The sequence below is a fragment of the Phoenix dactylifera genome, chromosome 17 (assembly GCF_009389715.1).
Source record: "Phoenix dactylifera cultivar Barhee BC4 chromosome 17, palm_55x_up_171113_PBpolish2nd_filt_p, whole genome shotgun sequence".
In the NCBI taxonomy this organism is placed as follows: Eukaryota; Viridiplantae; Streptophyta; class Magnoliopsida; order Arecales; family Arecaceae; genus Phoenix; species Phoenix dactylifera.
In genome coordinates, this window is record NC_052408.1 from 15048814 (window position 1) to 15075180 (window position 26367).

The 26367-nt window shown below is 42.0% G+C and overlaps 3 protein-coding genes across 3 annotated transcripts; all 3 read left to right on the plus strand.

Moving 5' to 3' along the window:
- Positions 1–1330: 1330 nt before the first annotated feature.
- Positions 1331–4546, plus strand: LOC103705554 (tubulin beta chain-like). Its single transcript, XM_008789314.4, has 3 exons — positions 1331–1941; positions 2036–2305; positions 3640–4546. The coding sequence occupies exons 1-3, from the start codon at positions 1548–1550 to the stop codon at positions 4311–4313; spliced, it is 1338 nt and encodes a 445-aa protein (XP_008787536.2). The 5' UTR covers positions 1331–1547; the 3' UTR covers positions 4314–4546.
- Positions 4547–5722: 1176 nt separating this feature from the next.
- On the plus strand, positions 5723–10092 carry LOC103705553 (wall-associated receptor kinase 2-like). Its single transcript, XM_008789313.4, has 3 exons — positions 5723–7296; positions 7784–7930; positions 8426–10092. The coding sequence occupies exons 1-3, from the start codon at positions 6402–6404 to the stop codon at positions 9637–9639; spliced, it is 2256 nt and encodes a 751-aa protein (XP_008787535.3). The 5' UTR covers positions 5723–6401; the 3' UTR covers positions 9640–10092.
- A 13083-nt stretch (positions 10093–23175) lies between these two features.
- Positions 23176–24739, plus strand: LOC103705552 (chlorophyllase-1). The gene is made up of 2 exons (XM_008789312.4): positions 23176–23636; positions 23791–24739. Exons 1-2 carry the CDS (start codon positions 23379–23381, stop codon positions 24454–24456), a joined length of 924 nt encoding a protein of 307 aa, XP_008787534.2. The 5' UTR covers positions 23176–23378; the 3' UTR covers positions 24457–24739.
- Positions 24740–26367: the final 1628 nt, after the last annotated feature.

Here is a 26367-nt window from a genome sequence, read left to right on the forward strand (position 1 = left end):
TTTTATTTTCAAATGCTTGAGCCCATGGAAATAAACAATCTTCCCAGCGTTCCGTGTACATATGACATCCCATTCTTCCAAGTTGTGACGAGACCATTCGATTCTTCTGGAGTAGGAAAGTCCTGTTTTGAGATAGGTGTTTTTATTTTTATTTTTTTGGGCACTACTCATTCCTTAGATCATTATTACGACATATTACAGGCTTAAACAACATTATTGCTGTTTTCTGAAGGCTTCCAGATCTGGATGGAATGAACGTATACAAACGTGGACGTAAAATCTGTAACAGGGCTGTATCAACTGCTTTGGATGAGTGCCAAGCCCGCATTAGGGGTTCATGTACATTCTGTGGACCTACAACAGCATCAGGTGAGAGAACAGTGGAACAGAAAGTAAGCTCAATAAATCAAATCAATCAATTTATGGCTTTCATTATAAATGGAAGATGCGTGAACAATGATTAAAAACCCACCAAAGGACTGTATGCAAATAGCTTATCGTAAGATCCCGTTATCATGTTAAAAATCAACTCTTGCATTGTAGGTGAGATCGGGCCACGGTGCAAGGAGACCACCAATCTACTATTCCCTTGGCATAGTCTCTCGTCTCCCAGCAGGAGTTGCTGACTTGGATAGTCACGTATCCATAAAGATAGTAAAAATCCCACAAGATATGGTAGTTTATTTAGACCTAGACATTTGGCAAGCGATTTCTCTAGAAGATCAGGCATAGGCGAACCCTTTCGTATGAAAACTTCAGGGGTCCTTTTTGATTACAATTATAAAGCTGCAAATCTTGCGCTAGTTGCAAAAGAGCTTGATACCTTTTCTCATACAGCCTTTCTTGGTAGGTCCTGAGGCCTGTTTTTCCCCATTCCAGTGAGATGGGACAGGAGACTGATATCATTTTTCATTTGTTATTTAGTAATCACAGACAATACGTCGATGGCATGAGTGCAGTCCTGACCACCCAACAACTGATCATGGCCGAAGCACCTCCTTGTCTCTTTTCATGGCCAGCTCACCCCACTCGATGCTCTCGTTGGCGAGTCCACCTCACGGCACGAAAGTGGAAACATGGGGGTCCCCCATATCTAATTTAATATTATTCGTACAACTACTAAACCACTCAGTAATCCGTCGTTCCATGTTAATCAGCCCGCTTACTCTTCACCATGACATGACGTTGCATATTAAATCACCGTATGACATTATTGCTCTATTTTAACACATACCACCCCTTCTTTCCCACCACCCTTCTGTCGCTTCCCAAAAATAGCGTCGCTCTCCATCCATCGAATCCCCTCTAGAAAGCTGGAAAAGGCAAAAAAAAAGGGAAAAAAAAGCCCATCCCACACCCAAGCTCCGTGGCAGGCTCGCCTGCTACTTCTCCCATACTTTTCCTCTCCTCCTCTCCATTCCTCCCTCACTCCTCCATCGCTTTCTTCTTCTATTTCTGTAACTCTGTTTCAATATCCCATACTTTTTCTTCCCCTCCTCTTCGCCTTCCCTCCTTCCTTCCTACCATCACCCAATCGGTTATCAAATATGAGAGAAATCCTCCACATCCAAGCAGGCCAATGCGGCAACCAGATCGGAGGCAAGTTCTGGGAGGTGGTGTGCGACGAGCACGGCATCGACAATACTGGAAACTACAACGGCAACTCCCACCTCCAGCTCGAGCGAGTGAACGTCTACTATAATGAGGCCAGCGGCGGCCGGTACGTGCCCCGTGCCGTGCTCATGGACCTCGAGCCCGGAACCATGGATGCTCTCCGCACCGGCCCCTACGGCCAGCTCTTCCGCCCCGACAACTTCGTCTTCGGCCAGAACGGCGCCGGCAACAACTGGGCCAAGGGCCACTACACCGAGGGCGCCGAGCTCATCGACTCCGTTCTCGATGTCGTCCGCAAGGAGGTCGAGAACTGCGATTGCCTCCAAGGTATATATTTATATATACGCATACACAAACACACACATTGTGCTGGTTATAGGATGCGTGATGAAGAGAATGATTCGTTGCAATGTTATAATAGGGTTTCAGATATGTCACTCGTTGGGGGGAGGGACGGGATCGGGGATGGGGACGCTGCTGATATCCAAGATCCGGGAGGAGTACCCGGACAGGATGATGCTGACGTTCTCGGTGTTCCCGTCGCCGAAGGTTTCGGACACGGTGGTGGAGCCGTACAACGCCACGCTGTCGGTGCACCAATTGGTGGAGAATGGCGACGAGTGCATGGTGCTGGACAATGAGGCCTTGTATGATATCTGCTTCCGTACCCTCAGGCTCACCAACCCCAGCTGTGAGTCTCTCCCTCTCTCTTTGCTCTGGATAGAGGCTACAATAATAGCAACTTGCACTGTTACCAGTGGATCCATCAGGCTCGGACCCACACCTACCCTTATGCTGACAATATGTGCCATCTCAGCTATTAACAGGAAAACAACGAAATCAGAAAGGCTAGCATCTTAATGAAACAAAGGTTGTCCATAATGAATTGTTTCAGTATTAGGAGTGCATGATGATGATCCAAGCTTCTCGATCATGGGCATGGGAATATATTATGTCTTATCTCCCAGTCGTTGATTTTGACAGCCATTTTTATATGGAAATCTACAATCATAGATAAATTTAGATCGCGGGTAAAGAATTAATGGTGTAATCGGGTACGAGAAGACAAATATAAATACCTAATTTTATTGGAAAATATTTAAGTAACTCAAGAAAAATCACTTAAAAAAGTCACTTAGCTGGCATGTTGTGCTGTCATTGCGCCCTTTTGAATTGGCATCTCGAAATGTACCATTAAATGAAGCGAAGTGTTTGGTTAGTGACTTTTTTGAGTTATTGTAGCTTTGCCAATTTTATAACTAGCAAACGTAGAGCAGAAGTTGAACATGATCAACTTGATAACAGTTCAAGATCTTTCCGACTTTCCACCTATTTGTTTAGGAATTAAAATTTAATATGGTTGTGATTTGTTTACTTGAGGGTAGATCTAAGCTTGTTTCAGAAACTGGCTTGACCTTTATCGACAAGTTGGAGAACGCTAGCCGAGCAAAATGTTGGACAAGCGGACAACTGATATATTAGTGGTCATATATATATATATATATATGATACGCTCAGTGCATGTATCTACGGTGTATATTAGTTTTTTTTGCGCATGCTGTTGAAAGAGGACAAACTACGTACGTACCCTGTCCCTAATATCTCTCTCTCTCCCATTCTCTTCCAATTTGGGGTCCCACTGTAAGTGGCTGACAGCAGGAAAACGAGTGAGCCCAGACTCAACCCACGAGCCATGACCGGCACCTCTAACAAGCCATTTTTCCGCTACTTGTTTGCAGATATTTAGATCTAAACTTTCTCTACGTGTTTATGCTAGACCCAGCTTTTTGTCTTGGGGTGAGGTGAGCCTTTTCCAAGCCATTTCAACCTTTCTTGTTATGTTGATTAAGCTACAGATAAATATGGAATCACTATTTCGCTCGAACAATAGAAGGTCAAAAGGCCTGCTCTGTACTCGGTTAGCAAGCACAAGACACTACACTTCTGGCATGAAACTTGGATCACTACAGCCCAATCCCAACTCTTCTGTTAGGGGCTCATCCTAATGACATGTTTATATATCAGTTGGCGACCTCAACCACCTCATCTCCAACACCATGAGCGGCGCCACCTGCTGCCTCCGCTTCCCCGGCCAGCTGAACTCCGACCTCCGAAAGCTCGCTGTCAACCTCATCCCCTTCCCCCGTCTCCACTTCTTCATGGTGGGCTTCACCCCCCTCACCTCCCGCGGCTCCCAGCAGTACCAAGCCCTCTCCATCCCCGAACTCACGCAGCAAATGTGGGACGCCAAGAACATGATGTGCGCCGCCGACCCCCGCCATGGCCGCTACCTCACCGCCTCTGCCATGTTCCGCGGCAAGATGAGCACCAAGGAGGTCGACGAGCAGATGATCAATGTCCAGAACAAGAACTCCTCCTACTTCGTCGAATGGATCCCGAACAACGTCAAGTCCAGCGTCTGCGACATCCCACCCATCGGGATGTCGATGTCGGCGACCTTCATGGGCAACTCGACGTCGATACAGGAGATGTTCAAGCGTGTCTCGGAGCAGTTCACGGTCATGTTCAGGCGAAAGGCCTTCTTGCATTGGTATACTGGGGAGGGGATGGATGAGATGGAGTTCACTGAAGCGGAGAGTAATATGAACGATCTGGTGTCGGAATACCAGCAATACCAGGATGCGGTGGCTGAGGAGGAGGACGAGGGGTATGCCGATGAGGCTGAGCCGGAGAGTTAAATTGATTTCGTGATCGAATTCATGCTGCTGCTGGTGGTGTTGTGAGGTTTTGCTTAGGCTTCTAATAATGGAGTGAGAGGTGTTAGCTGTACTGGTGGCTCCTCCACCTCCAAGAGATGAGTTGTGTCTACGTTATTGTCATCATCTGTCCATGATGATAAGGCTTGCATTTGAGATGTCTTTACTCATATTATAATATGCATAGAGATGCTGAAGATGCTCTTGTTTTCTTATGCATTTGTGTTTCAGATCTAAATTTTGAATGCCCAGCTTGCTAACCAAGTGGTCATGGCAAATTATCTTGGACTCTGCAGGAATCTGATCGAACTATGCTTTAGATGCAGAGGAGCTCACTAAAGATACTGGGAAGTTTAGGTTGGGACAGGGTGCTGCACCCAACTATTTTCCTAAGTTTTTCCCCATTTAATACTTAGCATTTCATCAAGGCTTCCTTCTTCCTGTATTCTAAATTTTTTATTATTATTTTTTTTTTTGCCTTGTTTGTTTCCTGCCAGCATTGAGCATTTGCAATGTTCATGATGAGGGCCAAGATGGAACAGTTGAGTTTTCAAGATCCTTTTAAATATATACTCACTTTTAAATTGGTTAAGTCACCGACAGGGTGGTACCCAGTAACCTGGATACAAATTCTAGCCACATGCTGGGCGGCTGGGTTGAGGTTAACCCTCCTCTTCTCTCAATGGAAAAAAAAAGAAAATTGTGTCTTAAACAATGATCTTAAGATCACCGGAGCAAGATAGTTTGGTGATCCTCCGAGGAATTTGCTAATGCCCATCAAAATTTTCGATATATTAAATTGGTCCATAAGACAAAAATATAATTAACTACCCATTTTATGCATTTATTTTGATATATTTAACTAAAAAGTTATTTAAGATATAATTAAAAAAAAATGACCAGTATTGGTTGATATGGAGATATCAAAGGGTCAAGTTTTTATATACATTATATAGGTAAGTTAATATCTTAACTTGGATCGTGTTAGAGGTCAAAACGTTGGTAGTGACTTGACAAAAGCGTTGGTAGATGCTCGCCTGGTAAAACACTGCTTCTCTACCAGATCGGTAGGTTAGTGTGAACAACAATTCACTGGACATCTTTGATTAGGTCATAAGAGTTTCCAAAATTCGGTCTCCGCTTATAGGGAATTTTATAAAAATTCTAATTAATTTTTTGTTTAAGCAAAGATGGGTCGCTTTCTCCTATTTTTTTCCCCCACAAATGCAATTCATTTGTTTTAATTTCAAAGGATACTTTCGCCACTCCAACGGAAATGAATCGCACATTTTTGGTTTAGTTGATGAATACATTAATAACCGATGCGGACTTGTAATATAGGCCAATATATATTTAAAGAGGTTTTATGTCATAGTCAGGAGAGCAATAGGTACGAGGCTTCAGTAAAACCCAAAATAAACTATTTTTGCATTAAATTCTCCATCAAGTGGACTTCTTACAGGCCACCCAGCGGAGGAGTCCAGCGCCCTACGCCTCAATAAGCCTACTCAGTCCATTTCCGGCCGACTTCAGTATCGTCCGAGCCGCGCTCCTACCTTAGTTCGAATTCGGCAACAACACCTTTTATTCCTAATAAAAATTCGAATCTAAAGCTTCATCTTTTTTGGTGAGAATAAGATTTCATCTTTAACAGATTATAGCGGAGGTGATAATAATTTGATAACATAACAAGGAGGTGTGAAAGAAGACTACGTGCTTGTAGAACAAGACAGAGGTCAGTGTAAAACGAAATCAGAGCTATAGTCAATTCAAACGCGTGCAACAGCACCCAATTTTTAATGAAATTATCTAAGAAAGATCAGCATCTCTTCTCCCTCATTGGATAGCCAAGAAAGTCGACAATTCAAACAGCTAAATCAATTCAGACACCTAAATCAATTCAGACACCTAGACCAGCAGCCAAAGTTGTTCTACAGAAAAGTCAGCAATCCAAAAAAAAAAAAAACTCTTCCGAGTCAATATGTCTATCAAATATACAACTAAAACTAACACGTGCTTGGAATTTTTCTTTCTTGTACCTTTGTTTAAAGAGCTGATATCTTCCAGCATATGCAATCTTTAAACAGTAGAGGGATGGCATCCATGCCAGTGTTCTTGCTTCAGCTACAGCTGCTGCTGCTGCTGGGAACAGCAGCCGTGGCATCAGCGATTACTTCCTTACCAGGCTGCGAAGAGAGGTGCGGCAATATCTCCATCCCATACCCCTTCGGAATGGGCCCGGGCTGCTTCATGGAAGGTTTCGAGGTCACATGCAACGGCTCGAAGCCTTTCTTAGGTGGCAGGATCGAGCTAATCGATGTCGACGTGCCGCAAGGCCTCGCGCATGCCTACTGGTACATCAGCTGGACGTGCTACAACAACAGCAGCAGCAACTTCACGGGCAACACAGCTCGCCAGATGGACTTGAGGGGCACGCCGTTCAAGTTCTCCTACGACCGCAACAAATTCACCACCATCGGCTGCAACGCCCTCGCCTACATTCTAAGCTCCAACGGCCAGAGCTACGCCAGTGGATGCTTGGCGACATGCAGCGATATAAGCAGCATCATCAATGGCTCTTGCAATGGCATGGGCTGCTGCCAGACTTCCATCCCCAAGGGGTTCGTCTTTTATAATTCTGTCATCGATCCCAGGTTCAATAACTCCAGCGTCTACCAGGTGTATCCTTGCAGCTATTCTTTCTTGGCAGATGAGACATGGTACCAGTTCATGGCCTCTGATATCATATCGTTCGACTTCTACAAGAGAAATAAGAACGGGGTGCCTGTGGCGCTGGACTGGGCGGTAGGAGGCACGAGCTGCGAGAAAGCCAAGCTTAACACCACTTCTTACCTTTGTCTTCGCGAGCACAGCGAGTGTATCGACTCTCCCAACGGCCCTGGATATTATTGCAGCTGCTCGGCGGGCTATGAAGGCAATCCCTATCTCACGGGTGGATGCCAAGGTAACTTAATTGAATAACTCAGCTTAGTTTTTTTGGGCGGATCAACGATCCAACTCGGTCAAACCACGTCGGTCAAAGTACTTTTCATATCATGTTGGTTAGGTATATATAACTATTCTTGACCAGAAACTATGTATAATCATTATTTATGAGTCTTTATGCACGCAGCTTTTGTTTAATTTTCACGCGCAAGCATGTGAATTCTTATAGTTGAGTTTCTAAACTTTTGTATAAATTAAATAACTTTACTGATGATTATTTTATCTGGAATTATTGATCTGCGAGTTAATCTATCCAAGATATTAAACCACTTGAATTGGAGTGGACTCAAGCTCTCTCGCTCTCTCTTTCTCTCTCTAAAAGTGGAGGGAGTCATGAAATCCCCCACCAAATCACCAATTTATTGCCGAGAGACTCAACTTCTCGTAATTCTAAATTTTGCTTCAAAGCATGCCTTCTTCTTCTTATAAAGCTGTTTTTATTGTAGATGTAAACGAGTGCGAGCTTCCGGAGCAGTATCCATGCTATGGAACCTGTCTGAATTCCCTCGGGAGCTACACCTGCAAATGTCCAGAAGGCACCCACGGAAATGCTCTGATAGAAGCAGGCTGCATCAGAGATAAATCAGTTTTAGGTGTGCTCTCTCTTCTACACCTAACTATCTCAGAATTGATATATTTTTTCCGAATCACCAATTCACACAGAAAAAAAAAATGACTATACGTTGCACAATAGATAGATATAGCATGCTGGCAACATCAAAATATATGCATGGTGCTCAATTTTGGATTATCTAAATCCTATGTATGTCCAGTTCTATCTAGTTAAATCATCCACCATTCATTCACGAGATTCTTACTTATGAACTAGACATAGTTAGAATTAGAGTGGGCCCACCATCTGTTCGATTTCTCCTTAGAAATAGAAGAGATCCACCTACATGGATATGGTGATGGCTGATTCAAAACTGGATGGAGTAGACATAGAAACTCGAGAGGATCATATAACTAATGGAAGCTTATTTATTCTTTCCTACTTCTGTCTCCTGCCTGTCTGATCTTCATTTGTCTATTGCTTGCCATCCAAAATGTTGCAGTATGTCATTATAAGTTGTAACATATCTTGGCAGGCACAATTCTTATAACAGCTGGAGGTGTTGGAGCAGGCATTATTCTTCTTCTTGGATCTAGTGTTCTGATTTGGAGAGGATTGAAGGAAAGAAATGCAAAGAAAAGAAAGAAAAGGTTCTTTCACGAAAACAAGGGTTTGCTATTACAACAGCTCGTCTCTTCCGATGAAACTCTTGTTGAGAGGATGAAAATCTTCACACTAGAAGAGCTAGAAAAGGCGACCAACAATTTCGATAGAGCTCGTGTTGTTGGTAAAGGAGGCCATGGCACTGTTTATAAAGGAATTCTATCAGACCAACGCGTCGTTGCTATCAAGAAGTCAAAGATAGCAAATCGGATTGAGTTAGATCAATTTATAAATGAGATGGTTATTCTTTCTCAAATCAATCATAGGAATGTGGTTAAGCTCTTTGGATGTTGCCTAGAATCCAAAGTCCCCTTGTTGGTATATGAATTTATCTCTGGTGGAACTCTGTTCAACCATCTCCATGACAGCCATCACTTTGCTCCTCTATCATGGCAAGATCGTCTAAGGATTGCTGCTGAAATTGCAAGTGCACTGTCCTATCTACACTCTGCGGCTTCGATATCGATTTTCCATAGAGATGTCAAGTCATCTAACGTACTACTTAATGAAAGTTATACCGCAAAGATATCAGATTTTGGTGCTTCAAGATCTATTCCTCTTAATCGGACCTGCGTAACCACAGCTGTTCAGGGAACATATGGTTACTTGGATCCTCAGTACCACCAAACAGGCCAACTAACAGAAAAAAGTGATGTTTATAGCTTTGGAGTCATTCTCCTGGAGTTGCTAACTGGGAAGGATCCAATTTCTTACAGTCGACATCAAGAGGGAACTCTCACTTTGGATTTCATTTGTTCATTAAGAGAGAATCATCTCTTTGACATTTTAGACCCCCACATATTGGAAGAGGGAGGAGAAGAAGATATTGAAATAGTTGCTCATCTTACTGAATTGTGCCTGAGATTGAATGGAGAAGAAAGGCCCACAATGAGGGAGGTGGAACAAAAACTTGACACAATGCGAAGGTTCGCAAAATCAAAGCATGATTTCGATGTTTCACAAAATGGTGGAATGACAACAGGCTTGCCAAGCAAGATACCAGTTGAAGGCAATGCCAGCGGTACGACTAGTCAGTACAGTCTAGAGAAAGAGTTCATGTTGTCACTAGTAGAGCAACCAAGATGATTTCACAGGGGCAGAGAGGAATATGAATGAATGATTTGTTGGATATTAGACCAAATTTAGCAATCATCTCGGTTCAGTCAACCTACATGGTATCCTACAAGGCATCCTATGTGGTATAGTCAAAGAGTCATCAAGTAAATAGCATATGTCAAGTATCATGGCAAGAGCCATATGGGTTGTGATCTAATGAAGTGAAATAGTCATGAAAGTCTTTAAAGTTTCCAAGTAGTCATGTCTCTCAAAGTTTCTACATGATGTTCCCTGGAGTCTATAAACAATCCAATGCTAGTATTCATGATGTATCTTTAGTGTTCCCAAAAGGGTGTCTTTTAGAATTCTATGTAAATATCAATATAGTTGTCTCTTAAATGTTCTAATACATTTATGTAAGGGATATATCAAGAGTCACTATGCTGTTATGTAAAGCCATGTAATGGTTTTTTTTTTTTTTTTTTTTTTTTTTTTTTTTTTTTTTTTTGCTAAGGCAAAAGGGGGTAGGGGGGAGGAAGGGACAAGCCCACCCCCGCGTAGCAGCCCCACTGGGCCCCCGCCCCGCCAGGAGAATGTTCGATGCGGGCAGAAATGGCCGTGTGTTGGGCACCCCGACCGGTTTTACTCATACCCTCCCCACCCGTAGGCCCGGCTCAGCTACTCCTCTGAGCTTTGGCTCGAGTCCCACGTGTGAATACGTCACACCCGGCACCACCCCGGCTACTAGCGGTTCAAGAGCGGTCCTACACCACAAGTCCAAGCAGTGGCCAAAGTAGTGAGCTCCGGTCCACAATTTAATCGTCGCCGCAGCGATTCGAACTTGAGACCTTGTGGTTAGAATTGCTGCCCAGTACCACTAGGCTACCACCTTGGTGGCAAGCCATGTAATGGTTCATCGTATAAGAAAGTAAGAAGAACTAATGAAACAAAGTAATCTTAGTGTTAGAGTCCATCTACCCTCTCCTGCTCTCTCCCATTATATCAATTAGAGTGATTATAGAACTTTGATGCTTCCGCCATCAAAGTGTGTGAAACCGCCACACTTTCAAAGCTTACATAAGTTGATGTCAGACTATGAAGGGGGAAGTTGACGAGGCTGAGTAGAATTAGATTGAACCTTTTCATGAGGATTATATTGAAGTGTTTTTACTCAGATTGTATAAGTTGCTATTGTTTTATTCCCATGAAGAACACTCGGCAAAGTTTATAGAGCAGTAAACAGTTTAGGAAACAAAATTTTGAGAAAGCCAAAAGAAGAATTATATATCATAAACCATCCACTCCAAATGTCTTCAACAAGAATTGAAATTAAAAAAATTGAAGGAAAGGCTTTCCGTTGCCGTTCACCAATTATGCTGACCCTTTATTTTTGTACCTTGCTACTATACCCACGCGAAAGAGTCACTTACCCAACGCGCCACAGCTGCGGAACTTGATCCAGGACATGCCTCATGCTCGCGACTTCTTTGCACTCCTCTCTCTCGAGCATTTCATCGAACAGTCATCCTGCTCAACTACTCTACCACTCTTCCCACATCCATCCTCGTCTCTCCAGTCCGCGTCCCACGAGGAGGGCAGCGGCAAGGGCGGAGGAGTTCACCGGAGATCCGGCGGGGCCGCCGAAGGATTGGGCAAGCCGCTCGCCGCACACAGGGACGCAGATCAATGCCCAACCATTGCCCCTCCCACGATTCCTTTGTCTGACTTTGAGGTGCGGAAGTCCGCATGTAAAGTTCTATGCGTACAACCGTCCGCAAGGAAATTGTATGCGCGCCTCCGTTTGTAAGGTTAGTAACGTCCAAAGGATAAGATGTACTGATGACTCCGTACAAGGGGTTCCCGGCAAAAACTGTTTATGCGTTCTTTGGGCCACTAGCGTTTTCCAGTAAAAGTGGCAAAATATGGCCCGACCCACCAATCCGACTCCTGTTCGACCCGTCACAAACAGGTTTGAGTTTGGCCTAAACAGATTCAGGTCGTAAACAGATTGACATGTTTAACATGTTTATTAATTGGGCTGGATACATATTTTAGATGTCTGACCCGTTTAACCTATAAATATTTTCGTATCCCTTACGAGTCACGGCCACAGTTTTTCCTTTTCCTTTGTTCATCATCACCTGCAAACCTTTGAAGGCTCCCCCCCGCACGGGAATCCTAGCCCCCTGATTCTTCCAAAGAGACCATCGAATCGTTTTTTTATCATCGAATCTTCGATCGGAACCCATCGCGGCGCCCGATTGGCACTCTCGTCGCTCGAGTCTCTCCGAATTTCTTCTCTTCCTCGTCGGCGAAATAGGGTTTCAAAAATCCGGGAGATATAGAGTTTTTCTAGCATGAGGTTGGATGGATAAAGGATGCCGGAGCTCCATAGCGGAGTGCGGAAGGGGCGAGCGCAGGCGAACCCGATAGTCCAAGCCGAGAGGCCGACCATTGCAAGGAGGAGGAGGGCGCCGAGGAACAAGGCACCTCTGGTGAATGAGAACTCGGTGAACACATCCGCCGAGCCGAGGGAGGAGATCAGGTTTCTGGAGGGCGAGGGCAAGGTCAGAGGGTTGGTTGGGGACGAGATCAAGAAAGGGGTTAGTGAAAGGAAGATGGATGACGGCGATAGTGGGGCGAAGAGTGCCGATAAGCTCCTCGATGGGGAGGACGAGGGAAGCACGGTGTCCCTTCCGGAAAAGATCGGCCTCTTCTATTTTCTTCTGGTTATTTACAGTAATGTTTGGTCTTTGCATTAGGAGTAGCAGATATGGTCCACGAGGAAGAAATTGTGGAATTTTTGTGAAGTTCTATGTGTTTGTTCTTGGTTTGTTCTCTAAATACAGGTTAAACAGGTCGGGTCAGGATGGGTTGGGCTAATAGATTAAACAGGTCAGGTCGGGTTAGGCAAACAGACTACCTATTTATTAAATAGGTTAAACGTGTCAGGTCGGGTTACCTGTTTATTAAACATGATAGGTTGTAATTCATGACTTGTTTAATAAACAGGTCAGGTTTAAGTTTATGATTTTCTGACCCGATCCATTTATGTCCGACTTGATCCGATTACCACCTCTAGTTTCCAGCGCCCGCATTTACCTCAAACTAAAGCTAAAAGGTTTTTCATAATTTTTTACATATAAAATCCTAGTATATTTTAAAATTACAGATAAACTCGAGAATGTTGATTTTGTATAGGCTGTTGTTGACAAAAAGTATTTAAATATGTACTCTGATCCCGCGCGGCTTCAGATCCCGCAACTAGTTCAAACTATAAATTAAGTTTTTTCCCTTTTTTTTCATATATAAAATCTATTTTGCACTTATAATGGCAGTTTTAATATACTTACATTAGAGATGACCTTCCACTCGAGTGAATCACGAGCACTGGGGAGGCTCAGATGAGATGGAGTTTGCCGAGGTGGGGAGTAATATGAATGATTCAGCACCCGAGTACCAGAATGCATTGGTTGAGGACAACATGAGGGTAATGTTTATGAGTCTGAACGAGGGCATTGAGACGATATCGTATTTTAGCTTCGTCATGCCGGTCACTATACTGGACATACCGCATCATATCGGTGTCGAAGCGGTACATAATCTCGTACCACAATATCCGTCCGAATTCATTTTTGTATTCGAACCTATCTAGATATAGATAAAAATTTGAGCACTTTACTTATATCCGTATCCATATCTGTATTCATATCTATTAAAGAAAAATGAATATGGATATGCATAGACAACTATCCGATCCGTTTTCGAATATCCAACTCCATTTGTAACCTTATTTAATTTTATATAACCCTGATGAACTTTTAAGAAAAATAAATGACCACATTAACATACTATTAACTTGATTTATCAACCACTTAGTAATATTTTTGATTTAATGATCATAAAGTTTAATTATCCGATTTATATCCATATTTTCGATATCCAATTTGTATCTGTGTCTATTTAAAATAAATATGAATATGAATTTTTCCATCCGTCTAATATCCATATTCGTATTTGCATTTATTAAACAAAATAAATATGGATATGGATAGGCTAGTATTCTATCGATTTCAGCCCTATCGATATGGTAATAGAATGGTATCAGTATAGGATTTGATACTGAGACGGTGAATTTTGATCTTATTAATTAACAATCAGGGACGTGGAGCCAAAAAAAAAAAAATTATGCCACAGGAAGATCTGTAAAATTAATGCATGACATCGATGCGATGCTTTAATTTCACAAATCACATTCCAAATGCCTTCATCGAGAATTGAGAGGAAAATTCCGCCAAGGTAGTAGCCTGGTGGTAAGGGGGCGATAATTCCGCCCAAGTTGCCCGGGTTCGAAACGCGCGGGCGTCGATTAAATTAGGGGACCGGATGCCCCACGCCCGGCTGGCTTGTTGGCGGTTATGCTTTCCTTCCACTTGTACCAAGGTGGCGCTGGGGTGACGTACCCACACGTGAGGCGGTGAACCCAGTGGGGTGAGCCCACGGGTCGGAGAAGGCACGCGAAAACCTGCGACCTGTATCGAACATTCCCTGGTGGAAGGGGGGCCCAGTAATGGGGCTGCTACGCGGGTGGGCTGGTCCCTCCCCCTCCCCTCCTATTTTTTTACCAAAAAAAAAAAAAAAAAAAAGAATTGAGAGGAAAAAGAAGGAAGTTTTTTTTTTTTTTTTTATAGCATAACCACGCCAAGGACCCACTTACCCCAAGTCTCCATGGAGCATACAACAGCGAGCCCCGGTAGCGATAAGGACCTTTGATCATGCATGCCCATGCTTGCTCTCGTCTCTCTTGAGCATTTCATCGAACAGATGCCTGCTCAACTGCTCTACCGCTCCGCCCATCCATCATCCTCCAGGCCGTGGCATGCGAGGCGGACAGCAGCAAGGGCGGAGGACATCGCCGATGTGCGCAAGCTGCTCACTGTACACGTGGATGCAGTCAATACTGCAGCGTGACTACCCTACTTCATCTCCGTAACTGACAGGCTGCATAACCTCTCCAGCTGGCATAGGGTTGGAAATAAACCACGTGGTTGCATGGATTTGAATAAGCGCTTCCTTTTATCTTCCTTATTGTTATCAGGTTGTTGAGATATTTGTAATCATCTTAATGAGGAAGAAGTTGAGGGTAGTAATCATCTCCATAATTAATAGAGATGAGAATATATGAGGATTGAGGAACCAATAGTCCCATGATGTGACATGCTAATTATTATTCTCGAATTAGATTCCTGGAGGGTGGTTCCTCGAAGAAACCCGGAGGCCCAAATCCTATCTTCTTAACTCTTCCATTTCTTTTTTTTCTTTTTTTTTTTTGTTACTGTTCACGTGGTATGGGAATTTACGTTCTGTGCAAATACCCCCGACGGCTTCTTCCAACGATTCCTTCGTTCGACTTTGAAGTGCAGGTGGCCGCATATAAACTTCTATGCAGATTTACTTTCATATAGAAATTTTATGCGCGCGTCTGCATGTTAAGTCAGTATTTTTTAAAACCCAAATGATAAGATGCAGCAACAACCTTTTGCAGGGGTTATAGAAAAAAAAAATCTTTGCGTGATTTGAACCGGCAGCGGAGTTCCAGATCTCGAAATTAGTTTAAACTTCAAGTAAATGCTTTTCAAATTTTTACATTTTGAAACCCTGATATTTTAAAATTACAGATGCCGACGTTTTTAACTTTAAAACCCTGACGTATTTTAAAATTACTGATGAATTCAACTATTAAAGTTTGGACTAATCTTGGCACTGTACTTGGATTTCAACAGGAAGCCAATCAAGAATGTCCATGATGCAAACACTGAACTAGGTCTTGCAATCTAATGCTGGAGCTAATTCAAACTAGATATGCTTTATAAAAACATGGAAGCTCCCAAAAAAAAAAAAAACGTAGGGAAAGTGCCATATCCTAATGGGTTTCACCGCTTAGGAGAAAAATACAAAAGTTTGGGCTAATCAACATAGAGTCATGATGAGCTGGTCCCATACAGTATACAGTTCAAACTCCAAAGATCCCAGATATCTTCATGCCGACGTTTTATCTTGAGTTGTATTTTCAAAATGAACCACAAGCTTTTGGCAAAGGGATATTTAACAAGAATGTATAAAATAGATTCATCTTTGATCCTACAAAATAAATAGCCAGAACCCCTTCCCCAACCTTTTCTTGCCAAGACCTCCTATGCGTGCAATGTGTTTTTCAGTGCCAACCACATAAAGACTTTGATCTTATCATGAACCACTGTTTTTGTTATGGTTTTATTTATTTTATTTTTTGATGGAATGTGGAGGAAGTAAGATTTAAAAAAAAGTATAGATGGAGAGAAAAATTAAGATGAAGCTAAAGAGGTGACACGAGTCCAAATTTGATGGTGTCCATCAATCAATTTCTCCGATCTCAAGTGTTTCCAAAGATGAAAAGTGTGAAGGGTTCTTTGCAGAACTAAAAAAATGGATGCTCACCGCCGAAAAAAGAATCTCTTGTTTCGCTCAAGCTAAATATATCTAAACATTGACATCGACAATTGATCCCATGCTTTTCTCAAGATTGGTTGGATGTGCCTTTTCCTCCAAGAAATCCAGAGAGAGTGAAGATTAGGTGGCCATCCTCTAAAATTGAGACAAGTTTTTGAAGTAGTCTATATACTCCTTATGAATAGGCATCTAATGAAAAGATAAAAAAAAAATAGATTCTAAATTATACCCACAAAGAGAGCTGCTTGCATCTACAGCCCATTCCTTTCTGGCAAGGACTTGGGGTCTATATGAAGTTTGTTCTTTTAAGGTAAGCTGAAGAAAAATCTCGACATAATTGCCGCCTTTCAGATTTTCTTTCACTCTGGATTTTCCTTCGCTCATCCCTTTTAATTCTTGAGTGAGGTGACTCAAAAAATGGTCTGAGCATGGTGTTTTGAGCGGTTGAATTGGATAGTTCTTTTAGCATTCTTGGATCTTCGCTTAGTACTTGGTGGGCGACAGGTTGTGTTTCTACAGGTCAACCTGGTCAACTAGCTTGATTTTTAAACACTAGTTCAGATAAAAGAGAGCATACTTGTCATGCCCCGGATCCGGATTCGTGACACGGCCGTGCTATTGCCGACTATCGCCCACAATAGCACACAGCCTCATACAAGGGTAGCAGGTAGTCAAAATAAGTCAAACTTTCATGTATTAAAATAAGTACGGTACAACCTTTAAGGCTGATACAAAAATACAGAACTTCTATATTGTTTAGATATACAAAAGTATGTATGCATCACCCAAAAATAACGAAGCTCTGTTACAAAAGAAAAAAAAGCTTAGGAAATATTAATAAACATGACATGATCCATAACAGGGTTAGGACAGGTTAATTACAATAATTTGTTATCCAATTCCACGGCCAGCTAGTTATTGTTATACTAGTGGGCCAGCTCAGTTATTCGCCACTAGCAAGCATCTCAGTTGCATTCGTTCAGTAGCATTTTGAGCCTTTTATGTCTTGGTAGATACATTTGCTTACTAGCTTGCGTGCATGATTAACATATCAGCATAATCGTGGTGCTATTTATGAGATCAGGATTACTCATAAAATATCATAAATATACAATTAAAAAATGCTTAGAATATAATAAAATACATGATCATGGTTACTTCCAATTATCCCTTAGGTCCAGATGACAGGTCTTTGATTCCTAAAACCACATTATAAGAATCACATTATCCTCTATTTATTATAAAATTAAGTTCATCTTACCATGGACTTGTTTGGATCCCAACCAAGGATCTTAGCCCAATTCAATTCACCCAACTTGAAGCCTTTGGGATTCAATTAAAGTCAATTTGGGCTCACATGGTTTAATTGGGCTTTTAAATAAAAGGGTTGGGCCTGATTTATAATTAAATCCAACCTTCTCTAGCCCATTTGGCCTTCTGTCAATTTAATTGGACTTGATCTGGGCCTGATTTAAAACTAATTGGGCCTGCTGAGATCAACATGACATGGATAGGGCTCGGACCCAGCTTGATTGAGCTTAATTGGGTTTGTTCGGGCTCAGTCAGGTTCAGACTCAACTCTATTTGGGCTTAATTTAACCCATTTCATTCAATTGGGCTCGGTTCAACATTTTATTGGGTTTACCTAAACCAATTCAAGCTATTTGGGCCTAACGGGTTTCGGACCCGAACTCGGATCCGACCCGTTAGGCAGACCCATTTAAGGGTCTTCTGGGTGGTTCCAGAGGCTTCGGCCTCTTTTCTCCCCTGCCTCTCTCTCTCTCTCTCCCCTCCGACTTCTCCTTCGTTTTTCATCGAAACCCTCCTGCTCCGGCCGAAACCCCTCCCCGACCTCCTCCTCCTCCGATCCCTTTCTTCTTCCCTCGCCGCCTTCCGGTTCCCCTCCTTCCTCTCGCCGGCGACCGGGGAGGCGAGACTCCCCCAATCCACCGGCCGAGGCGGAGCTCCCCCTCGGGGCAGCGGCGGTGGAAGGCCGGCCCTTCCTCTTCTCCGAAGTGATGCTGGAGAAGAGGAGGAGAGCTGGGAGGTGGGTTCGAGGCCGGATCTCCTTCAGGAGATCCTCACCTGCTCCGACCACGGTGAGGTTAAGGCCGTGGTCCGAGGTAAGTATTTTTTTTTTGTTCTTCTCCTGCTTCCGTTTCCCCCTCTTCCCTCTTTTCTTTTTTCTTTTTTTTTTTAAATAGCGCCACCACCTCTTCGCCGGCGAAGAGGTGGGGCTCAGCGGAGGCTGGCGGCCTTGTGGCCGCGTCTGTCGCTGGCTCGGCCAGACCCGACGGCCCTTGGTTGCCCCTCAGCCTTAGGGCAACCGCGGCCGGGGAAGGGGCTATGGTGCCTTGTCACCCGCAGGCCAAGTCCGATTGGGCTCGGCCCGGGTGGACATCGGGCCTGGGCTTAGGCCGTCCTCAGGCCGGCGCGCGGCCTGTGAGTCCGGCTCGCGGCCCTTCTCCCGTTTTCCACAGTGCCGGTCTTCTTCTCTGTGTCGGTTTTCCTCTCTGTGCCGGTCTCCTCCCCTCTGTTTCATTGATGAAACAAAGAGGAGAACACCCCACAAAGGGGTGTCTCCATCCTTTTTCTGCTAAGGCCCTACTCACAGTGATCCTTACCTTGCTTTGGCTGGTCGTAGTTGGGCAGTATCACCTCGGCATGCTCCCTCCTTCCTCTCCTAGGGCTGCGAGATTCCTTCTGCCTCCAGCTCCAAGGCTTAGCTCTCTGGTGCAGTAAATCCAGAGGGTTAGAGGTTTAGGAGGGTATATCAAAACTGGGGGTTAGCAAATCTTAGGGGTTATAAATATTTGGCTTAGGATTTGACCCCAAGGAGAGGTGACATCCTCTTCTTTCTCACTGCTCCAGGAGCCACCAGCTGCCCCCCCTCTTCAGGCCAGCTCAGTGCTCAGCTACCGCGGGGGAGGAGGTGGTGGGCTCCCGTTTTGCATGGCTGTGAGGGTCTCTCCGTTGGCCAGCTGGTGGTCCTGTCCTTTCAGCTCTCAGGTGGGAGATGGCAGTCCTCCCTAGCTGCTCTTCATGGGCCAGCATGGCCCGCTAACCCCCCGGCCCAATACTCTTCAACTGAGCCCTACAAGTATTGGGCTCGGATATTACAATACTTAACTTTGCTTTTGTAGCCGTTCTTAATGCAGCAAAGGAAAGTTAAATTAATCACTCAAGCAATATCATCAGATATTTTTGTTTAATAGAATCGAGGTTTCAATTCTGTCAAAAGAAAAGCAGTTAATCTCTTATAAAAAAATAGTATCTTAGGTTTTGGAAATTCTACTCATTAGATTTTTAGATTATTAAAAGAGATTAAAAAATTAAAACACCATGATATGTGCATAACCATTTAAAAAAAATCCAAAACTATATTTTTGATTTATGAACTATGATGGTTTTGTTGGGTGTTGTCGAGTTTTGGGTTAATATCATTTTTTTTTTAATTTTGGCTGTTAATTACTATATGCATTATGGTAAACTTTTTGGGGCGGTACTTTTCCACAAGTAGGTGTAACTTAAGATGTTCTAATAAAATTAAATACGGTGCTCTAGTGTTGGTAAAATTGCAGCCGTTTCCTCATCAACATTAGTACATGAGAAGCACTTTTATCGATGAACTTCCAAAGTTCAACTCCTAATAATATATTTGCCCAAGAGAAGAAAAGCAAAAACATTAATTATACATGGTTGTAGTAATGTAGTTGGATTTTTCCCACAAGTCTCTTTACAAGTTTTTGAGATTACAAATCTCTTTAATAGTTGAATAAGGCTTCTCTGTCTTTCCTATTATAATAATAAAAAAAAATTGTAGCCAGGCTTTTCTTCGCAACGTTGATGTCCCTTTATAAGTGAACTTTATTTATTGAAAGGACATAACAAATAATACCTTCAATAAAAATCATAATGCAATTAAGAGGGAGAAGAAATAAATAAATAAAAATATTAATAAAACCATTTTCTTGATATAAGAAGATCAGAAAGGGGAACAACGATCAATCTATTTCCATTTTCACCTTCATCTCCAACAACAAAAGTACAACCTACTATTTTCTTTAATATATTTTATAATAAAAATTATAAATATTCATGTATCATGCTGATTGTAACCCTCTGTTACAATTTGGGCAACTTTTCGTAGACTTGCTTGATTTTTGTTGATGTAACTCCAGCTTATGTGCATGTCCAACTAGCAGCAATCTATATTATAAATTTCAAAAAATTATTGTTTGCACTGCATGCATCGCATGATTGTACACACCATCAATTACAATCGCTCGTTTCTATAGTGGTGGATCGAGATAAGTACTTGATGAATGACATCCACATAAATAAAGGCTGCATTCAATTGCATATCAACTTAGACTTAGATGGCATATCCTACCTTCCATCTATTGGAATTTTCTAAAGTTTTCCTTCTAGCATTGGAAAAGTAATCTATGAAGCGTGAAAACAACCGTCCGATGAATCCCTCGTGACCCGGCCACATCGGCGTCTTTCCTAGACTTACGAGGAACCAAGGGAATAATCAGAAAGCCGTGTCCTCGACGCAATCAGGAGTGAGTGGGTTTCTTCTGACCATATTTTGCAGGAAAAACACTTGAGCTTATGAGACGAGCAGTGATTTAAACGTGATACCATATTAAGAACACCACTTATTCTTAGATTTAGATAAATTTATTTATATTTTTTATATTTTTTACACTTTTTTCATATGTGGACCGAATTTTTTTTAATGAGTGAGCTCGATATATGAAATTTTTAATAATAAAATTAAAAATATAGAAACAGAATTCGAACCTAAAATTTCTATTCTGATATTATATTAAAAATTATTTGCCCGAAAAGTTTAAGCTTATTAGTAAGGCGCACAGAAAATAACGTGGGAATCAGATATAGGAATCGGGTTAGGAACCTCGGGAAGCCACAGAAATTTCTTGTGGCAAGGAATTAGTGGGTTCTGAACCATTAAGGATCCAGTCGAGCTGCCCATGTCGAAAGTGGATTGCTGTTGTCCATTGTGTTGATGCGACAAAAATGGTTGGCTGCCAAAATCCAAACTTGATCTCCATCTATTGCATGACTGCTGGCATTGCATGGGGCTCGCTTAATCATAATTACTGCATATATATATATATATATATATATATATATATATATATATATATATATATATATATATATATATATATATTGTGTGTGTGTGTGTGTGTGTGGATGGCTATGGTTGGAAGACTGGTTTTCTTCTATTCATGTCTGAATTGATGAGAAAGATCCTGACTGCTGCACGACACCATTTATTTAGAGGGAAGAGGAATTTAATTGCTATAATGGAAAGCCTAGGGCTATTGATTCCTTAACATCCAGTCGCTATCCCATCCCTCCCCACCCTGAAATCCCAACTCTACCCTTCTCTCTCTATCTCTCTTTGTTTGCAACGCACCAGTAGCAAGAACCAACAACAATTGTCATAAATATTTCAGAACGGGCATACGGATGTTATAACCGAGTTTTACATTATAGGCTAAACAGAGCAAGTTCCTTGCACGTATTCAGATTCGTGAAAAATTAGCAAATTTGATTGAACCAATCTCTCAATTCTCTTCTATGTGGACATAATCCTCTTCTCAAATACTTATTGGGTGCATTTGAGTTCACTCGCTTAGTACTCTCAATTTTTTTTTTAATTTGGAGTTATTCAGATGGAAAGAAAATATTTTGATGGATGGAAAGCATGATTTCTTTTGTATTCATAAACGAAAAGGATGAATAAGTATGATTAGATGCTTGAGTATTCCTTCGTTGAATACATCTCTTCACACAATTCATCCACTCGTCAAAGTTGTATCCTTTGGGATCGCCATTGGATCGATCATATGCAGATTTTTGTAAGAATGCATCATTTTATCTATAAAAGCCTCCGAAGAGTCCTTTTGCGAAGCATCCCTTTGGGATGTTTTGTGAGAAAAGAAAGTGTCTCTACGCTTCTTTTTAAGATACCGCGTGAGAAATAATTAGAGATGCGTCTGTAGAAATTCTGTAGAATTTTAAAAGAGAAGAGAGATAAAAATAGAAAATTAAACCTTATCTATTTAGAAAACCAAGTTACTTTGGAATCTAGAATAAATTTTTATATTTAAATAGGTTTATATTTATCAAATATGAAATTCTAAAATCTCAAAATTTTGAATTAAATATTTTATTAATAAACCGACACCTACTTCACATAGTGCCTAAGATATGTGTAGTCATCGCGATTTATGATATGTGTAGTCATCACGACCTATGATATGTAGGCGATGTGACAAGCATGGGCTTAATGAAAGGACTCAATATACCTCAATACACAGTTAATAATATACCACTTAATATATATGGATTGGGTTATAATCTTAAATCTTTGATAATCCTTGTGCTACATAGGGACTTACATGCTTAAGATTTGTACAAGTGGATGGATGATCTTAATCATGCACCGATCGCTTTGAGATCTATGTAGGTGGATGAGTAAAAAAGTTTGGAGCTTAAACTTTGAGATCTATGCGATGGACGATCCAAATATTCATTCTTTTGCACAGATCTCAAAGCAAACAATGGATGGTCGAATTATTCATCCCACTTGCATAGATCTCGAAGCAATCAAAATATTCATCTTCCTACACTAATCTTGAAGCAACCACATGCATGATCCAAATATTCATTTGCCTGCACATATCTCAAGACGACGGTGTAGATAATCTGAATTATTTATCCACTTGCACATATCTTAAAGTTGAAATACGTGAAAAGAGGAAGATGGCATTTTCGTCAATTGAAAATGAATGACTAACACAGTCCGTCGATCGGGGCAGCCCAAGGGAGACCATGCTTTAGAACAGATTGCAAATTGGAGGGGTTTGATCGAAAGTTTTTAAGGTCGCCAGCTATCTTAATTAGTTTGGAATTGACCCAAAGTTAGGGCGGGGGATGTTTCTGTAATTTTCCATAATATTAGAAAGGAAAAGTTCTCAGAAGACGATAGGCGATAAAGATTGATGGGCACTAGAATACACGCACTTCCTAGATGTTACCGAAGAGTGATAGCTGGCGTTTTCAACGTGATTACCAGTTTACAGGAAACCATTCCGACCCGGAATCGAGCCCCAAGCATACGCTTCCAACGCAGCCGGGAAAGACTGAACCGGCGATTCTTGGACTTGGCTACTCGCTCTTCTATAAATTGGCTGCACTCCTCCTCCCACAACATCCAGCCCAGTTCTCCACACACAGAGATGGCTTCCGTGATCATTAACAAGCCTTCGGCAACGGCTGCCTCAGTATTTGGTTACGGGAAGCTACATGTGGATACGATTCCAGCGAAACAATCTGATGAATCCTCTCCGCCGAAGGATATTCTGGTAGTCTGTCCTAAGGTTGCAGGGACCTACACGGTTGTTCTCTTCATCCAAGGTTACCTTCTCTCTAACGCATACTACACCCAGCTCCTGCAACATGTTGCCTCTCATGGATTCATTCTGATTGCACCACAGGTATGCACCCTTCAAATTCTCTCACCGTTGCTGCAAAAGCATCTAATTCCTAAACAGAAATTGGGGTTTGAGTTTCCCCCTAGATTGACTCCCTTTAATTTCACATCTAATTCCTATTGACTGAGAATCTTTACTTCCCGGTCCTTTATTTCAGTGCATCGTCGTATCACCTTACTCCGAAGAAGACATCACCTCTGCAGCTGCCGTCACCAACTGGCTCTCTGATGGGCTCCAATCCGTGCTCCCCACCGGAGTCGAAGCCAACCTTGACAAGCTCGCTTTAGCCGGACATAGCAGAGGTGGCCATGCAGCCTTCGCTCTAGCACTTGGCCATGCGGAAACGACGCTAAAATTCTCTCTACTAATGGGTATCGACCCAGTGGCCGGACCGAGCAAGTGCTGCCAAATCCCACCTAAAATCCTCACCTACGAGCCCTCCTCCTTCGAACTAGAGATCCCAGTCTTGGTGCTCGGAACCGGGCTCGGATCGGAGCAAAAAAACATACTTTTTCCTGCTTGTGCTCCAAATGGAGTCAACCACAAGGAGTTCTACAGTGAGTGCAAGCCACCATGCTACCATTTTGTGGTCACGGACTATGGTCATCTGGACATGTTGGATGATACTGCTCCCAAGATCACGAAGTGTGTGTGCAAGAATGGGACTAATTGTAGAGAGATCATGAGGAGGACTACTGGGGGGATTATGACTGCGTTCTTAAAGGCTTATTTGCTAGATCTGGAAGAAGATCTAAAGGCCATAGCTGATGATCCTCAGATTGCCCCAACTAAGCTTGATCCAGTTTCTTACCGTCTGGAATGAGAAGCTTCGCGCTTTAAATTGCTCGAGAAGTTATCCTGCTGTATATTTGAAGCTACGGCCGCTGCATGTAGAGGAAGCTAGAATTCGTGTGTTATGTAATTAATTGTGTCCGAGTACGTACATCTAAGACTGTGCAAATGCATGTTGGCATTCGAAGGGTATTTTTCTATTATTGTTATTACTAATCTTCTTGTTGTTTGTTCGCAATGTAAGTTTGATTCTGATGCATGTTGACAGTGTAAGAGTTCTTCTCCGTTATTATTATTATTATTATTCTTATAATTGTTTGTTCGCACTGTATGATTCTGTGTTGTTTTTCATATTTCATCTTGGAGAATTCGTCATATTTTTACTTCATATAAATGAAGAAGGAGATTAGACCAACCGCACAAAATGGAAGCAAAGTTTTTGCGTAATGGATTTCGGATTTGTCGTTTGATAGTTAACTACACTTTCTGGAATAAATAAATAAATGGACAAATAAATAACAGCACACGTGTTCAAACTTCTTCGGACCAGTGCAGTCTCCTACTCCTATACTATGACAACTGATAACGTGTAACGTGCGATCCAAATAGCAATCGTAGATATTAAATTTTGAAATCTGACGTGTTGGAAATAGTATGTTTGTAAAACAAATGCATTTCAATTAATAGTGTCTAAATTTCATCATTATTATGTCAATGTTAAGCATGTGAATCCACCCCCATTATGAAGGTTAGACCCTTCCTTGATAATTGCTGATTTTCATCCTGATTATGTTGGTTAAGCACGCGCATCCTTACCATATTTAGCACTCACTTTGGCTCAATATGAAATATACTGCAGGCTTTGCGCAATCAATCAGATCGTATGCATATATATATATATATATATATATATATATATCTTTGAAATATAACAATATGACAAAAAAGGCAAGAGATAGACGGCTAGACACATCCTATTGCATTGATGGAGGGGAACAGGTATAGTGACTGAGAAGACTACTCGTCATGTGCTAGGTCGGACCAAGTTAGACTAGGACAAGCATGATTTAGATCCAACGTGCTTTTATTTTGAGTTACAATTTTTTTGGTACATTAGGTTGTGTTGGACCATGTCTGTAATTTTTTTCCTTGCTGTCCAAGGAAGCATTCGAACTATGTTCAGTTGAGCCCACTCCAAACCCGGCCTAATACATTCAGGTCTAAACTAGAGTGGGTTTAGGTTTGGATCTAATACAAATTAGAAAGAAATGTACCGTTTACTATATATTTAGAAGAAAATTAACAATGACATGGATGATGGATACAAAAAATTAAATAGGGTATTAATATGAGCTTTTATTACTAATTGTACCTTCAACTTGCAAATAAAATATGTTAAATATCCATTTTCAAATGGGTCTTCGGCTTGACTGAGATCAGATTGGGCCAGGTAGAGTGAGATCCATTTCAGGTATCAAATCCCAGCGAGTCATGCCCATGCGCATTTTTCAAACATGTTTCTTTCTGACCAGACTCAAACCATGGGTCTAAAAGATTAGGTTCGACCAGGTCTATTCTGGTCACATCCAGGTCAAATTACGGATGGAAAGATTGGATGTTCTTGACTTCTTTCCAACTACGGCTAAGCCGTTGTACCTTGGCCCAATGTTTTTCTCAAATTTGCATTTACTCGCCTCTTCCAAGTTCCAACACTCTCTCTCTAAAAATCTAAAAGAGGGTTACGAAACCATTCAAAGACTCGAGTCCTCTTTGACTGATTCCAAAGTTTTCACGCAAATTTCCTTTTCCTTGATCACCCTGAAAATAAGTGTGTTTTTCAACAGGCATGGGTCCCTCTTCAGCAGTAAATCACAAGCCTCTCGAGTGTAAACCTTTGTCCGGGAAATCCACGAGGGGGGCCGTGCATTTATTTTATAATTTG